We start from the raw sequence: 17,489 nt of genomic DNA on the forward strand, positions 1-17,489 counted from the left end.
GTCCCTGCCCATTCCATCTCTCTAAATAAATCACTTTGTTAATGAAATTCTGATTCTTTAAATGTATTGGGTCAACCAACTTGTTGCTCTCTTCCTGCCCCATTTTCGGTTTAGTTTTAGCTGAAATTGGAGAGGTCTGTAGGACAGAAAGACCGCTACCCAGTTTACTCGCACTCTCTATACTCGGGTGAATACTCCTAGTATGAAATGCTTTCAGATGGCAGAGTTTTGGTAACTTCCCAAGGGGTTGGTTGGGAAGCCTTTGTTAGAGTTCCATGTATCTACTACAACAGGCTCTCCGATAGATGACTAATGGAGGTCAGAATGCGTTGGTAAAGAGGATAGGTAGAGGATGGACTTAGTAAAGGTAGCAAAAAGTTAGAAACCAGCTTATTGTTGGGAGACAGTCAAGAGCCAAGGGAGCAATGGATGATTGGGGAGAAGCAGGAGAGAGGAAATTCTGGGAGAGTTGGAGAAGGTAAGACAATTCATGAGACTTCGACACTTTATTCTTTTGAAGCACCTCTACACGCACCCTTTCCAATTTGAACCCATAAGATATGAGTAACTGTTAAACCTACTAATACTGGGGCATTAGGGTAAGGATGACCCTTGTATTCCACAATGAGAGGTGTACCTGTCCTTCTGCAGTGACTGCTTTTGAGGCCATTCCAATGGGCAATTCCTACCTTGTTCTGTTAACTGGATTTATGAAGCTGCCTCATGCCATCAAAACATTGGTCTGTCTAGCTGAGTCCTGCACATCAACGGGCAATAGCTTTCCAGGTTCTCGGTGGCAAAGAGGTCGTCTCCCCCAGTCCTATTTCGCAAGACAGACTGCTAGAAGGAAATGCTGGGGATTGGCCCAGGAATCTTCTGCTTTCCAAAAACGTGTTTTACCACTGAGCTCCTTAAGTCCCTCTGAAATGGGATAATTGTACTCCTGTTGGAAAAAATAGTGTGGAGCCAGGTCCCGGTGTGGCATTCCAAACTACGGCCACCCTTCACAGTGAGAACGTATTAGAGTCTAGTTGAGTCAAATTACCGCCTTTGGGGCTGGATGCCAGGAGCTGGATCCGGTGGTTCTGTCCTGCAAACAGTAGTTCTTATCCCCAGTGCGAAGAGCTTCTTTGTGTTGGCATTAGCGGAATGGTTGCATGGGATGCAAGCCAATTTCTTCTCATTGCCACCCAAAGTATCACATTCGTCTGTGTGCCAAGACAGACAATATTTCTCATCTCATTCTTTGTCTAGGCTTCAAAGGCGTTTTCACCCTAATTAAGATGGGGGGGGGGGTGTCCTCTTCTTCAATTTTTTTCCTGTGTCCTCCATCTCTGTAGAGTCCTTGAATGCAGTTTTGCTCTGAAAACAATCTGTAAATGCTTTTTCAAGAGGGCGAGGAGCCCAGCTATTAAGGAGTTCAAAGAGTTGCTTGCAAGAGCTGTGGAACTGGGTCAGATATGGAAAAGTAATATATGCGTACTCTTCATTTCGTGGGTTTTTTTCACTTTAAGGTACGATGGCAAATTTCGATCAGGTTCCGTCTTTCCCCCGATGGTTCAGATCTGCGTGTGGTTTAGCCGTCCGCTGGAAAAAACGCGATTTGTGGCCAAGTGCAAAGGTAAAAGGCCGTTTTGTAGGTTGGAAGGTGGTTGATTTAGTATGGAGGTCTCTGTGAATTGTTAGCAACGTGCCTTTGGAACTGACCGTCGTTTCCCCATTCTCCTCCACCTCCCTACATCCTGCAGCGCTTCATAAAGTTGGAGTGGTTGCTAGGCTTCCACCAGAGATTGTAACCGGAAGAATTCTAGTTGTGTGTACAAAATGAATCCTGCAAGTCAACGCGCTTTCCCCACCCTTCCTCTTTTCCCTCTTCTTCTGAAGTCCAGCTTGCATGCTCTGCTGGATGTTGCTGCAGTCTGGCAAAGCCGCAGGATATATTTCTGCAGTCAGACTTGCACTCTCTCCAAAAACAAAGTAATCTCAAGGCGCTTGAGTTCCTAGTGCTTCTGGATGCAAAGGGAAGCTCAAACGCATGGACCGTACCTGGAGAAATCTTGGAGGGAGGGCAAGGGGCGCGTCATGTGCTTGCTTTTCCAGTGCCTTGCCTAGATTTTTTTGGCCATCCCCATGAACAATGGGAGTAGCGTAAATTACGCCGAAGGAGGAAGTCTGTGCATGTTTGAAGGAACGTATAGACATGTTCAGAAACTGGCTTTTCTTGTCATGGAAGCATTGCTCTTTCGTGCATCCTTTGCTGTAGTGAAACAAGTGGCCTGAGGTTCTTATACGAGGTCCCGTGGCAGCTTAACATGGAGGCCTGCCTGAGGCTGCTACACCCGCTCCAATCCCTTGTTACTGCCTTCACCTCTCTTGTTCCCTCTCTTGTTCCCTTCCCTCTCTTGTTCCAGAATCCCTATTCAGTGTTCCTTGCCCCATGAGGTTCAAAGATGCCAGGGGGAATGAGAGAAAGTGGTGGAAGGACAGCATTGAGAGTAAGGCAGGGGCAGAGGCTGACCCGCCCCCTCCCCAAATCTTCCACTTGAGGTCACCACCTCATTGTAGAACAGGGTTCTCCAACATGGCGCCATGGTGCCCCCTGACACCTTTCCTGATTTTAGAAAGTGGGTGTGGCCAGGTAGGTCTTTTGCCCAGCAGGGCTTCTGATTGGCTGCTGGCGATCTGGTTTGCTGTCCTGTTAAGCAGAGTTTCTGCCCGAAATGTTGAAGAGTTATTATTAGAGTTATGTATAACTTCACACCTTGAGATGTTGTGGGTGGCTCCGCCTTCTGTGGCAGCCATTTTGTGGTTGACCCACCACCCCTGGGTCAGAATTGCAAAGGTGCCTTCAGGCTCAAAAAGTTTGGGGCCTCCTGCTGTAGAGTTGGACATGGAAAGGTCTGTCTTTATCAAGAAGTTGCAGTGGTAGCTGGGGAGGAATATAGGTAGGTAAAACTGTGGAGCTTGGTCAGTAAGGAAGGGGTCTGTCCAGAAGCCACAGAAGAGGGGACCCATAGCTTGGTAGGGCTCAAACGCACCACGCCAAACTCTGGAGCTTTCCCCCTAGTCTTGCCTGAATGCTTCCCAGTTACCTCCACAGTCAAGAGGTCTCGAAATGCCTTAAGCAGAAGCAGCATTTCTTGGGAATATGCATTTCTGAGTAGCTCATAGGCAGCAAACTCACCCGTGTATCCTTAATTTTGCATAAAAGCTCATCTTCCACCTGATTAACGTCCTTTGTTTTTGTGAATTTACTTTCTGATTGTTGCAGTGTTTTTTTTTAAAAAAATGGAAATGATTTTTTAAAAAGCTGCTGGTGTGCTTGGTGCCCTCAGACATATTAAGCACTTGACAGAGAATTATTCTTCACATAACACTGACTTCTGTGTAACTTTTTTCTCCAATACAATGTTTTTATATCCCATAGAGAATTCATTGCGGGAGCAAATTACAGTATTGCAAAACGTCTTTGGCTTTCTTGCCCTTGTCCAATTGAGGAAGATGGGAATAATGTTGTGCATGTGTGTTTTTGATTTTCAAACAGCGTTGAAATCCTTCATTAAGCCAGGTCCTTTCTCTGGGAACATATACCACATTTTGGGCAAAGTGAAGTTTTCAGGTAATCAACGTGTGCTTTTCTTTTCTTTTTTCCATCTCTTATTTAATCATCTCTTACGATTCTCAACATTGTCCAAAGAAATGTATCCCCCCTCCCCTTCTCCCCATTGGGGGGCCAAAGTGACATACGTTGGCGTCCTCTCCTCCATATTACCCTCGCGACAACCATGTGGGGCAGGTTAGGCTGAGAGTGTGACAGGCCCAAGGTCACCCAGCAAACTTCCGTGGCAGTGCTGGGATTCGAACCCGGGTCACTCAGATCCTAGTCTGCCACTCTACCACACTGGCTGTTATGTCTGCGCGTCTCTTAGTCTCAACTTTAGTAGCAGTGCAAAGCAGCTCCCAGACCCTGAGTCCTAATCCTATGAATGGATATTGACATACGTAATAATGTTCAAAAACTGTCACCTGGAAATCGAAGGGGCGGCACCCTGAGGGGAAGGGGAGGCCATAAAGACCTGTCGTGTAGCCTCGTACCAAATCAGTTAATTGGTTTATTTGGATCAGCGTTGTCTGCTGTGACCGGCAAGGGCTCATCAGTGTCTCCGGGTAAGGGTGGTCCTTAAGAAAGCAAGAAGAGCCCTGCTGGATCAAACCAGCAGTCCGTCTAGCCTGGCATCCTGTCTCACACCGTGGCCGATGCATTGTTACGGAGATCCAACAACCGGGCATCGAGGCCGAGGTCTTCCTCTGATGTTGCCTCCTGGCACCGGTACTCAGAGTTGGCGCTCCCCCCGCCCTGTGGCTGATACTACCCTGGGAGTGCTAAAAAAGTTTCCTTAGAGGGAAGCACTTCCCCCCATCCCAGCAGCTTCAGGCCTTTAGAGGAGATCCTGTTTGAGGCTGAAGAGATGGAGCGTGAGGGCTATGCCTTGGGGGCCTTTTCCATGGAGGGGCCTCCTGGTAGGTTCCCGGACCCAGAAGGTTTGTCTTGCCAGCTCAGTTTTAGACCGCGTAAGACTTACTTTCTTTTCTTCGGGATATTTGGCCTCTAAGAAGTCCTGGAAGGTGCCTTTGTTTTTTTCCTGTTTGGCGTTTATCTTACCTACCCCCAACTGGCTTTATTGCATCATTTCATTTTTTTAATCTGAATTCGTTATGTTTAGTCTTTGTAACTTGCTTTGAGAACTCTTTTTGGAGAGATTAGAGAAATCCCCGCCCACGACAAACAAATCAAAGTTCGTTGTGTGGACCTAATGAAGAGCTGGCACTTGGCGTGCATTAGGATGTAGCGTGAGCATCCCTTGTTTTTAAAGGCAATTTTGATTGACGATCTTTTGTGTCAGATTCGGATCGGATGATAGAAGTCTGCCACAACACTACCTCCAACTCGTTAAGCTTGGTGCCCGTTCAGGAGGGGCCGACTCCCCCTCCTGATTCGAGAAGCGAGAGCCGAGACCACGTCGGGCCCCAGGAGTGCTTCCTGGTCTTCGTGGGCTGCTCCCTCAAAGAAGACAACATCAAAGACTGGCTGAGGCAAACAGCAAAGCAGGTGTGTCCCTTCCGGGCAAAGCTCCCGGAGTGCTGGAATTGGTATGAATTCGTCTTCCGTGCGGCATCACTTCTACTTACACCTGGTTTCCAGCCTCTAATGACACCTTTGCAGGATGGATTTTTGGTACCCTCCGTGCTGTGCAGTGCTGGGCTTCCTAGAAGGTTCTGGTTGGCCACCATTGGTAACAGTTGGTGAACTGGATGGAAATCTGACAGGGCTTAGTACCAACTGGTGTTTTCAGTTGTGTGTTTTAAAATGAGTAAGAATGCCGGATCCTTCACTATTGGGGGAGGGGGCTAGAGGCACACCTGACAGTAGCAGGAACTCCAGAAGAGCTGGAGCCACCCCTCAGCTGGATCCCATCTAGAGCCCCCAGGCAGTTCACAGGTGAAGGACCCTCCTGTCCCCTCCCAGCACTTCAAGGCTAATAGCTGCTGGAATGCCCCCCTCCCCTTTGAATGCAAATCCCAGTCTGTTTCAGCAGAAGAACTGTCCTGTAGTACTTTAAAGAGCCATCCTGTCCCCCTCCCAACTTCACATAAGTTTATGCTACATTAAATCTGTTAGAATTTGGGTCAAGCTACCTGCAAAGTTATTTTTCATGTTTAGTTTTCACCATTTCAGCAGCTTTGCCACAGCTTTCTTATGTGTGTCAGTGCAACATGGCAGAAAGTCCTGTTTTTAAAAAAAGCAAAAAATCCACTCTTTGTTGAGCAAGACTTCCGTCCAGTAGCACCGTAAAGACCTACTAGATTTCCAGGTTATGAGCTTTCGAGAGTCAAAGCTCCCTTCATCACTCTGTGTTGCTTATTCCTTTTGCTCGAGTTCATTACAAGTCGTCTGAAAAGTTTTGTTAAAGTTTTTTGCAGGCACATGTCTACCTTTACAAATCTGAGTTGCGAACTTTTCAGTGAGTTATTTGCAGATGGAAGAGGCCCAGTTTTCACTGCTTCAGATTATCACCTTTCCACTCCAAAAGATAATAAATTGTTCTTGTCGACAGCAGCCCCTCATATCATTTGGTAGCCAATTTGCTCCTATCAAATGTAGAACAGATTTAACCATTTTCAGTGTTTCGATGTGCGGTTTCATCGGAAATGTTCTCGGAAGGGCTGCTGTGAGCCAACAAGGCTGCAAGCTATCAAAACTACGTCAGGGTTTGGCAAAATCCGAAGGTGGAAAGCCAATCCCTTCGGCAGTAGGGAGTTCGGAAGCCAAAGGACCGGCACAAGTGATTTATGGTACTGGAGGCGAGGAGTGGGCAAATTTCCCTAAGTTCCAGACTGTTCAGAACCATTTTGAGATTTATTTTGTGTTAACGCCGTTCTGCCCCTGTTTCTGGGTTGAGAACCAGGGTTGGTCTTCTGTCCTTTAAATCTCAAGCACGCTGAGCTTTAATTCCGGCTGAAATGACAGCAAATGGAAACTAGTAGTTGCAGAGCAGTTGGAGGGAGGAGATCAGGTTTCCAAAAACGTTGATGTGGCTTGCACAAAAGAATGTGCCTTGTTAATAAGGCATGGGGGCACCTGGGTGGGACACGAACACTGTTGTCCCAAAGGACAAAATTGTATTACCGTTACTTCTCCAGAAAGCTCACACCTCCATAACAACACCGACCCAAGCAGGTCTTAACAACACCTTGCTGATCACCTTTCTTTCAGGATAGCATTTCTAGCTATATTTTTCAGCAAATGCCGCCTGCACGGGGGGTACACAGAGGCATGCAGAAACCCCTCCGTTCACGCCGTTTAAGAGATAATTTTCTTCATTGTCTTGTATTAAAAACCTGCCTTCTCCAGAATTGTGGCTGAATTTTAGACAGGTCTGTAGCAAGGAAACGAAACTGTCCAGTGGCACCTTGTAGGCAAAACTTTATTCCAGCGTTAGATTGAGTGAATCCGAGCTCACTTGGTGCATCTGAAGTGATACTAAAAGCTCTGGAGAACAGGAAAGTGGTTTGGGGTACGACTTCAGCTCGCCTCTTGGTAGCATCCCCGGCTTTTAGTATACATGCCTCTGATGAAGTGAGCTCTGACTCAGATGCTGGAATAAATGTTGTTTGTCTTAAAGGTGCCCCTGGACTCCTGCTTTATTTGGCAGAAGTTCTAGACCAGATGCCTCATATGAGAGAGGCGGTGAAAACTGTGTCTTTGCGATAGGCCCAGAAGTGTGACTCATAAGGTTGTGCTCTTTATGTTGGCTGCAGATGATTAGCAATAAATTTGCTGCAGTGGTGTAGTTGGGGGATGGAGAATGCTTTCTGTATGTCTGTGGACTGGAGAGCTGGACCAAGGCAGCTTGGCAGGAGGAAATGAGCAGAAGGCCCGTCAGGAGCGCACTTTCTCCCAGACCCGTCCCCCCAAGGATGTGATGCGCAGCCTCTAGTACTGACCAAAATGGTGCCCAGTTGCTCTGAGGCTCGGCTCCATGCTGCGTCTTTGCTTTTGCTGCCTTGATTGTGCCCTGGTGTCATGTCCATGGTACTTAACTGGTGTCTCCATCCCAAAACAGAAGCCGCAGAGAAAAGCTCTGAAAACCCGGGGCATGTTGACCTTGCAGGAGATCAAGAGCATTCATGTAAGTAGGCATCGTTGGGGGGCGGGGGGGGGGTGATCGGTCCGGGAACTGCGTCCCTTTGCTCAGTAGGCGGGGCTGACAAATGATAGGATGAGAGCAGACAGACTCCATTTCCACATGAGTTGGCCTAAAGCAGCCTTTCACTCATCCTCTATGAAACCAGGTGCCAGTACATGCAACTAGGTTTGTTCCCATTTATGCCTTGCCCAGGTTAATGTGATCTTGTCAGGTGTAGGTCCCATTTCTGGAAAAGTTGAAGGCTTCGAAGTTAAAATTCTTAGACCTTGTCTGTGGACACATCGCTCCCTGTGCACTCCATTGGAGGTAGCAGAAATAGTGTCTTTTTTCCCTTTTGAAATTCCGTAAAGCGTCAGGTATATTGACATCAGTGTTTAATCAGCATTTCAAATCGGAGCCCCTCGAGGATTCACAGCTGAACGGGTTGGAAATCCCAGCATCCACATTTCTGGAGAACCGGGTTTGATTCCCCCCTCCTCCACTTGAAGCCAGCTAGGTGACCTTGGGTCAGTTATAGTTTCTAGGAGCTCTCTCAGAGCCAAGCTACAAGTGACGCCTGACACAGGTTGGACACTTGTTAGCTTCCCTCAAGTTTTGATGGGAAATGTAGGCGTCTTGGTCTTGCAGCTTGGCTCTCCATTTAATTGAAGTTTGCAGAAACCCACCCACCCCCACACACACCCAGCATAGGGGAAGGGGGGCACCCGGCAAGACCCCGATGCCTGCACTCCCCTCCCAACCCCATGTTCTCCCTCCCATAGACTGCCGCTCTGTAAACTTCAATTAAATGGAGAGCCAAGCTGCAAGACCAGGACGCCTACATTTCCCATCAAAACTTGAGGGAAGCTGACAAGTGTCCAACCCTTATCAGGCATCACTTGTAGCTTGGCTCTCAGCCCCATCCACCTCACAGGGTGATTGTCGTGAGGATCATAATAACACACTTTGTAAACCGCTATGAGTGGGCATTAAGTTGTTCTGAAGGGTGGTATATAAATCAAATGTTATTGTTATTATTGTGTTTATTTACTTCATACGTACTCTGCCCCTCTCCCCAGTCAGAACTCAGAGCAGCTTATGTCACACTGACATGCACATGAGAATTGGAGGCTATGGACCTTCCCCAGCCTTCTCAGTGTAGGGGCATGAAAGGAAATTTTAAAATTCCCAGACATTCTATCAATACAGAAATTGAATTCCATGGCAAAGAACATACAGAGTGCAGCTCCCCATTTCTTTTCTCTCCCTTCAATAAACTTCAATCTCTCCTTTTACTCACCATCTCTATTTTAAATATTATTCATTATTTCTCAATGCTCTTTATTAAAATTTGGTATTCAAGCAGTTCTCATAAAAGTCATTCTGCAAAAAAAAGAGAGAAAAATCACGGCCTTTGATTTAAAAATAAAAAGCCAGAACCACCTTGAAGTCTGGATCAAATGAATAAAAATTAAGCTGATTGAGTCAGATAATAGCTTGATGTTTTAATATTTATATTCATTGTTCGAGCTCCATCGACAAAAACGGATGAAGGGAACAAACGGTATTATTTCTACCCATCTGCGTATGATAATCCTGAGAAAAACAGCCAGGCCAGGCCACATAGAGACAAGGCAGGGGTCTCTGCAAACTCATGAAACCCCAAAGAAAAATGGTGAAACAAGTAAAATAGGAAATCTAAGTTTCAGTCTGGTCTGTGATAGTTTTTTTATTGCTTATGACCGCTACTGAATTGCTTGTCTGTTTCTAGACAGAGCTGTTTTACACCAGTTCTGTTTATTTAGTGCATTTTTTTTATCTTGCCTTTTCTCGAAGCTGCTCAGGATGTCGTCCCCCCCACCCCCGGTTTATCCTCGCAATAGCCCCCTGAGGATAGTTTAAGCTGAGAGTGAATGAACGGCCCAATAAGTTTCACAGCATGCAGGGATTTGAACCCAAGTCCAACACTCTTAAGCAGGACGGCTCAACTCTTTTGCACTTTCTACACAATACCTGATACATGAATGCCTTACTCTGAGGAACCTTTGGTGCTAAGCAACGTCTCTGCATGCAGGTGAAACGCCACTTGGATCCACTTCCAGCTGGTTACTTCTACAACGGGACTCAGTTTGTGAATTTCTTTGGGGACAAGATGGATTATCACCCATGTATCCTTTCATTTTTAAAAATCCTGCACATGTTGCAGTTTGTTGCATTATTTCGTAGTAATGAGAAGCATCCATTCTTCCAGTGCATTGCTTAAAAATGGCAGGACCTTTGCAGAGGGCAGTCGAGGTCAGCAGCTTGAAGAGGAGCTATGCTAGACGCCCTGTGAGTATGACCATTAGAGATAGGCATGAACTGGGAAAATGGCGGTTCGTTGTGGTTCATGGTTCGTCGTGTTTCACGAACCAGCATGAAATTGCCCGGTTCACGAACCGATTTGTTTGGTTAGTGGATATATCACTTCCGGGGCAGCAGAACGTCTGCAGAAAGCTCCCCCCCCCCATTTCCTAGGAAACAGATTAATTGACACCAGCCTGTCTGCAGAGACAAACCGAAAGACAAACCAAATGAACCATCCTAAAATTGTCACAGTTCGTCAGAAATGTCCCCTGACGAACAGCCGGTTCCCTAACAAAAAAAGGCCCAGTTTGTGACAAACTTTTATTAGTATTTCGGTTCATATCCTTCTCTAATGTCTACCCATGTGCATTTGTTGGTGCCACAGTGTGGGGGGGGGGAGGTTCTAAATGCTGGGGTTGCTCTGCTCTTCTGCAGTAGGTAGGGAGCTGTACCTAATGCCCTTTCCTCCCCACCCCAGACAACTTTAGGATTGGCAGCCTAATTTCTCTCTTCCAACATTGGTGGTTGCCTGGGCATTGCTGGTTGCTGCCAGCACTGAGGAGTTCTTGCAGATTTGCGTTGGGGAAAGCAAGCTGGAGGGCAACTAGGAATAAACAAACCAGAGAGGAAGCAGAGAACTGAGGGTTAATCTGCCTTGTGCGAAGTCAGACTCTCAGTCAGTTTAGCTCAGTTCTATTTGCTCTGACTGGCAGTGACTACTCATTCCCTCAGGCCTAGACGGGTGTTTCATAGCCCTTCTAACTGAGGTGCAAAAGGCCAAACTAGGTGAAGCATTCAGAGATGATCTGTGACTTCTGATTTTCTGTCTATTATTGTTCCATTAAAATTGCTGGTGGGAGGGTTAAGTTGATTGGGGCATGGACGTTGTGAGTGGGGAGGTCAAACATTTTCCCCTACAACATTTCCCTGGTTTTCTCCTTGGTGGGTGGATTTAGCTTCACAGGACTCCTACCTTCTCTTCTAGCTCAGCCGCAAAGACTGATGTCTTCCATCCACTGATCAGTAGTCTCTCTATTATAGTTTTAAGTGGGTAGCCATGTTGGTCTGCAAAAGAACAGCAGGATTTGAGTCCATTGGCACCTTAGAAACCAACAAGATTGTCAGGGTGTAAACTTTTCAAGACTTGGAGCTCCGTTCTTCAGATAGCACCTTTGGAGGAAAGCAATTAATAAATGCTTTAAATAAGTATCTGAAGAAGGGCACTCTGACTCTCAAAAGCTTATGCTTCGAAAATCTCTCTATAATGAGCGTGTAAGTGGAACAAGATAAAGAAAGAGCCAAGTTCAAAGTGCAGGATAGAATCGACGGAAGACTTGCAGCATTAGGAATGGGTCTTTGCAGGAGCTGCCTATGAGTTGGGCCAGGAGCCAGGGTGGCGTCACTTGCCTAGGATGCCAAAGTGTCTTCAAATCAATTGACAAACTATTCACCACCCTTAGTGTTAACATTGTGTAAATTGCTTTTCTGAGTGCAATTTTAAAAAGTCCTCCTTGTAAATGATGGGATCTTACTGGTGGTGGTTGCCAAAGTGGTCACTCCAAAGGACTGCTATGAAGGCCTCGAGGAATGCGTTAAGCGGGTTTTCAAAAAACTTGGGAGAGCAAAACTTTTCTTTAGTTAGTATGGGAATGGACTCCAGTGGCTGCTCTGCCCCGAGGTTCAAGATGAAGCTAGTCACTTCATTTTGAAGGTTGGGGGGGGGGTTGAGGTCCACCCAAGCATCAAGATATCATGGGTTGCCCAAAGTTCCTTGGTCAAAGGCCCACTTCTTTATTGGGGAAGCCACAACGATTCGGAGCCTTTTTTTTCCTTATTGCGTTTTCGTCAGTGATGGACCAGTTCATGAACGACTACTTGGAGGAAGCGAACCGTGAGATCGAGAAGTACAACAGGGAGCTGGAAGAACTGGAGTATCATGACCTCTTTGAGCAAAAGACCTAAATGAGACACCCATCAATGGTGAAACTCTGAACTGATTGTTGATGACCAAGAAATGCTTTTGTCCTTGCGGGTTAACAAAAATAATAGCAAAGCAGAGCACCAATTTTTAAACAATCAAGCAGCTGCCCTGATAGCATTTCTGTGTTAACGTCCATTTCCACATTGTTGAATTCTGTGACTTAGAATTCTAGCGATGGTTAGCGATGGAAATGTTTTTGCTTCAGTTTAGAAACTTGCAAAGTTGTATGTAGTAGATAGTGAAGCTTCTCCTGGTCTCCCAAAATTGCATCTGTTTAGGGAGTGAGGAGAACAGTTACTACCATACTCTTGTTTGCCAGCATTGGGGGCGGGGGCGGGGGAGATAGGGTTTTCAAGCAAGTAATGAAAGAATACAAACACTTTTAAGAGCTCCTACCCAACATGACGGATTGGAAGACTGTTCCTTAAGTGAGAAATGGGGGAACGCAAACTTTCTGGAGGGCCCCTATCCAACATGGTAGATTGAAAGAGTGTTCCTAAAGCGAGAAATGGAGGAATGCAAACTCTCTGGAGAGCTCTTATCCGACATGGTGGATTGGAAGAGTGTTCCTAAAGCGAGAAATTGGGGAGCACAAACTCTCTGGAGAGCTCCTGTCCAACATGGTGGATTGGAAGAGTGTTCCTAAAGCGAGAAATTGGGGAGCACAAACTCTCTGGAGAGCTCCTATCCGACATGGTGGATTGGAAGAGTGTTCCTAAAGCGAGAAACTGGGGAGCACAAACTCTCTGGAGAGCTCCTATCCAACATGGCAGATTGGAAGAGTGTTCCTAAAGCAAGAAATTGGGGAGCACAAACTCTCTGGAGAGCTCCTATCCAACATGGCAGATTGGAAGAGTGTTCCTAAAGCGAGAAATTGGGGAGCACAAACTCTCTGGAGAGCTCCTATCCAACATGGCGGATTGGAAGAGTGTTCCTAAAGTGAGATATTGGGGAGCACAGACTCTCTGGAGAGCTCTTATCCAACATGGCGGATTGGAAGAGTGTTCCTAAAGCGAGAAATTGGGGAGCACAAACTCTCTGGAGAGCTCCTATCCAACATGGCGGATTGGAAGAGTGTTCCTAAAGCGAGATATTGGGGAGCACAGACTCTCTGGAGAGCTCCTATCCAACATGGCGGATTGGAAGAGTGTTCTTAAAGCGAGAAATTGGGGAGCACAGACTCTCTGGAGAGCTCTTATCCAACATGGCGGATTGGAAGAGTGTTCCTAAAGCGAGAAATTGGGGAGCACAAACTCTCTGGAGAGCTCCTATCCAACATGGCGGATTGGAAGAGTGTTCCTAAAGCGAGAAATGGGGGAACGCAAACTCTCTGGAGAGCTCCTATCCAACATGGTGGATTGGAAGAGTGTTCCTAAAGCGAGAAATTGGGGAGCACAAACTCTCTGGAGAGCTCCTATCCGACATGGTGGATTGGAAGAGTGTTCCTAAAGCGAGAAATTGGGGAGCGCAAACTCTCTGGAGAGCTCCTATCCAACATGACGGATTGGACGGGCATTCCTAAAGCGAGAAATTGGGGAACGCAAACTCTCTGGAGGGCCCCTATCCAACATGGTGGATTGGAAGAGCATTCCTAAAGCAACAGATGGGGGAACGCATCCTCTCGTGAGCATATTCTTCAACCAGTATGGTTTTTTGAAGGCTCTTTTGTGAGGTGGAACACATACTCTCTATCAGCTCTTGGGTCAGCATGTTGGTTTAAACAAGTCTCTAAAGTGAGGTGCGGTGGTATTTGCCATGTCTGTCTGCCTTGAGCTGCCTTAAGCTCAGTGCAGCTGCTTAAAACACTTTTTATTCCAAAAGTACCCCAGAAATCTGTGGCTGTGTGCTGTGCTTTGGTACATTGTAACAGTTACATGTCGATAATGTTCATATTAGATCTATGAAGATGCCATAGTACTCCTCCAAGAAACCTCACTTGGTGTCGCTTGCCCCGAGTTGGTGTTTGAATTCTTTTGCATGTTATTTTCCTATAGAGTGCTGAGTGACGCAGAGCATCCAGCTACCGCGCCTCTGAAGCCAGGACAGTTGCTGATGTTAGTATTACATTGTATCTCTTATTAAGATAAAAATGTATCTTTTTCTGGCACAAGTATGTGGCTGTAATTCCAAGCAGGTTCGAAAAGCAGAAAGTCTTTTCGTCAATATAATGTGCATCTCCTGCTTAGCACCGTTGGCTGTTCTAGTCCTGAGGCTAATAGCTCCAGCTTAGAATATTAGTTGGTGCCGTTTAAGATTGGAATAGTTGAAATGGTTGTGTAGCCAGCCCTCTTCCCGCTTGCAGGTGTTTTATGTTGCTGTTGCACTCCATAGGACGTCGATGGGATTTAAAGTGATTTCCTTAAAACGGAAAGCCGAGAGTTAGTCATTAAATATATTCTAAGCTTTCTGTGGGGTAGTCATAATGCCCATATTACAGGTAACAGAACGTCCTTGTAAGGACTGTGGATTATCTATGCATGACTGTACCTTAGTTCTTCTTAAAATATACTAATAGTGCCTGGTAGAATAAATGTAGCTAGCAATTAATTTCAAAGGAGCAGTCGGGGTGTGAAGGCTAAGCCGGTTTGGCTGTTAAAATGTGAAAATTCAAGGTGTACTTTTCAGATGGCGCGATCTTAGGGCAGGTCCTGCCACAGGCATGTGGCAATCTCTTCTGTGTGTTCTGAAACACCCCAGACACTCATCGACATATGTGATCAATTTCTTGAGGGGTTCTCCTGTGGACACCATATTCCTGAGAGCTGGTGCTCAGGTTGGGGGCGAGGCAGGGGGCAGTATTGTCCTGGGTGGCCGTGGTCTTGCCAGAGACGGAGCCTCAGGTTAACCCTACACAGGGCTGGTCCCTTGGTTTCAATAGATGGCCGCTTCTGCACATGCATTCCACTACGTGACTGAGCTTCCATTGGCACAAGTAATAAAGCATGACAGCTAAGAAAGATCCATCGGTTGGATTCGGTGGTCCTTTTCCACTAGGAGTGGCACAAGGAGCTGCCTCCTGACGTAAGAGCTGGAAGAAAGTGCGTGAGTTCTCACCCCCTAGGTGCATCAGAGGTGCCAGTATATTCCCCCATTGACAGCAGCCTCGCCTTGCTTGGCAAAAGGAGGACATTTGTTGCTCTGCTCCTTGGATGTGGCAGGTAGGCCTTCTTTCTTAGTCCTGTCATCACTTAAAATGGCCAGCGTTTCTGAAAGTTTTCGGGCAGCAACTCCTGAATTCCAATAGCAAGGATCACATGAGGCTGATTTCTTTTGGCACTTCAGCTCTAGACGTTTCTCCTGCAAGCTCCCTAGAACTTGCTTGCAGGAAAAATGATCGTGTGCAGGCCAACGGTGTTTTCGCCGACGCTTCCAGGCAGCACAAAGCGCTCGGCATATGGCAAGGGGTTCTCAGAATACCCCAAACCCAGCCCGTTCGTGATCACAGAGGCTGCCCTAAAACTATGACATCTGAAGGTATCCAAAAGGGTTACATAAAAGGCTGTGGGCATAATCCATAGGAAGTATTGTCGAAGGCTTTCACGGCCGGAGAACGATGGTTGTTGTGGGTTTTCCGGGCTGTATTGCCGTGGTCTTGGCATTGTAGTTCCTGACGTTTCGCCAGCAGCTGTGGCTGGCATCTTCAGAGGTGTAGCACCAAAAGACAGAGATCTCTCAGTGTCACAGTGTGGAAAAGATGTAGGTCATTTGTATCTACTCAGGAGGGGTGGGTTTGGGCTGAGTCATTCTGTAAGAGTTTCCCAGGGTGTGGAATGCTAATGACCTACATCTTTTCCACACTGTGACACTGAGAGATCTCTGTCTTTTGGTGCTACGCCTCTGAAGATGCCAGCCACAGCTGCTGGCGAAACGTCAGGAACTACAATGCCAAGACCACGGCAATACAGCCCGGAAAACCCACAACAACAATCCATAGGAACTTTCTCCTCTGTGTGCCGAACTGATTTATTTCAATATGAACTCCTGGTGAATTCTGCTATAAAAGTATGGGAGGGGTGGCAACAGAAGGGTTAGAAACGCACACTACTTTTCACAGCTGTCATAATTTAGCAAAACCCCGATTGCTCCTTTTTAAAAATATAAGTTGTCTAAAGACCTGCAAAAGCCATATATCTAGAAATAGCTGCATTGCTGTACAGCTTCCAGAAGCTGAGACAAATGTCTTTGACCACTTTGCCTCAGCTTCTTCTTTGATAACAAATATAGGTTTTAAGTGCAATTGTTATTAAATAGGTGAAGAGATCGTAGCTTACTTGGCTCTGCAGAACTCTGAAGTGTAGGACGTAGAAAAGGCTATCTGTGCAGGTTCCGGAAAGTGGTCTTTGATTGGCCCAGCGGAAATATTTTGCGACAAAGCCTGTGCAATTTGCGTGGCTTAGTACGTGGGAACCATGCATGCAATTTGCTTTGGGATGATCCTGTGACCTGCAGCTGAACTTGGTATGGCAGTGCGCATCAGGTCTGGCGCATGCTTCGTCATCGCTGCGCTTTAGCATGTTCCACATGGTGACTGTGGGGAGCTACATGACGCAATCCAGGCAAACGCTGCGAGTCTTTCCCCCTTGTCACTGCAGACCCATCCAGTCTGTTTCTGGCAGGGTGCCGAAATCACTGAGAACTGCGTATCACTTGCTTTAGGGCAGCTAGCCACAGGTTGTTGGGAACGATTCACAGCTTGGAATGATTCTCAGCACATTGCCCCTGAACATGTGCATGCTGTAATGCCACCACTGTCAAGATACGAGGGTGGATTTCAGCTTCCACAGCAAATGCACACTCAAGGGGCCTGCCCTGTGCCCCCTCACGTGGCTGCCAGTGGTCACTGGTTGAGTCCCTAATGAGTGGTTGCAGAAGTAAGTTGTGAGTGGGCCAAGAAAGGGAGAGGTTACGATGACCCTCCAAAAACACTTGGCTGCATAGATAAGTCAGTTCTGAAATCCAGAGTTAGCAGAGACCCACAACAAAGGCATGGTAGAAAGATTCTTACGCTGTACTGCATGCTTAAGTGGGAACAGTAACCGTGTTATTCTATGAAGGCCTTTCACCATATTGGTACTACTTTGATTTCCTATACTTTGGTATGGACAAAATTTATCGATTACCTCAACTTTTTGATGCTTAACTGTGATTTTTTAAAAACAAAAACAAAATATTAGGCGGGGGAAGTAAAACAGCCAAAATACTGAAACTGTGACGCTAGGATCCTGTTTGAGACATACCAGTGCCTTGCTTCTCGTGCACAGATCGTAGAAGCGGACGATGTCACGGTTCCTAATATTTGTGCCCTCTTTTGAAGGGAGAAAACCATTTTGGTGAAAGGACTCAAAGCCTAGCAAAGACTATATTTAGCACACATGGTTAAAATTGTTCAGTTACTGTGTCTTTTTTTGTACAAAATGAAAACTCTTTGAGGACTTAAAATAAAAATGGAGAAATACTTGATCCTGCTGGTGTTT

At 46.4% G+C, this 17,489-nt stretch overlaps 1 protein-coding gene across 2 annotated transcripts in view; it reads left to right on the top strand.

The window, feature by feature from the left end:
• The window catches only part of DNAAF9 (dynein axonemal assembly factor 9), a 115,142-nt gene extending 99,523 nt beyond the window's left edge, over positions 1-15,619 (top strand). The window contains exons 32-38 of one of the 2 annotated variants that reach the window (XM_054989895.1): positions 1,515-1,621; positions 3,545-3,619; positions 4,905-5,110; positions 7,626-7,691; positions 9,763-9,856; positions 11,884-12,014; positions 14,010-15,619. In XM_054989895.1, the coding sequence (XP_054845870.1) occupies positions 1,515-1,621; positions 3,545-3,619; positions 4,905-5,110; positions 7,626-7,691; positions 9,763-9,856; positions 11,884-11,996 (661 nt within the window). In that variant the 3' untranslated portion in view covers positions 11,997-12,014; positions 14,010-15,619. Of the gene's footprint in view, positions 1-1,514; positions 1,622-3,544; positions 3,620-4,904; positions 5,111-7,625; positions 7,692-9,762; positions 9,857-11,883; positions 13,513-14,009 lie in introns of those variants that run through there. The other variant, XM_054989894.1, reaches the window with a different exon arrangement.
• The last annotated feature ends 1,870 nt before the right edge of the window (positions 15,620-17,489 follow it).

This window comes from Eublepharis macularius, chromosome 10 (genome assembly GCF_028583425.1).
Source record: "Eublepharis macularius isolate TG4126 chromosome 10, MPM_Emac_v1.0, whole genome shotgun sequence".
NCBI lineage: Eukaryota > Metazoa > Chordata > Lepidosauria > Squamata > Eublepharidae > Eublepharis > Eublepharis macularius.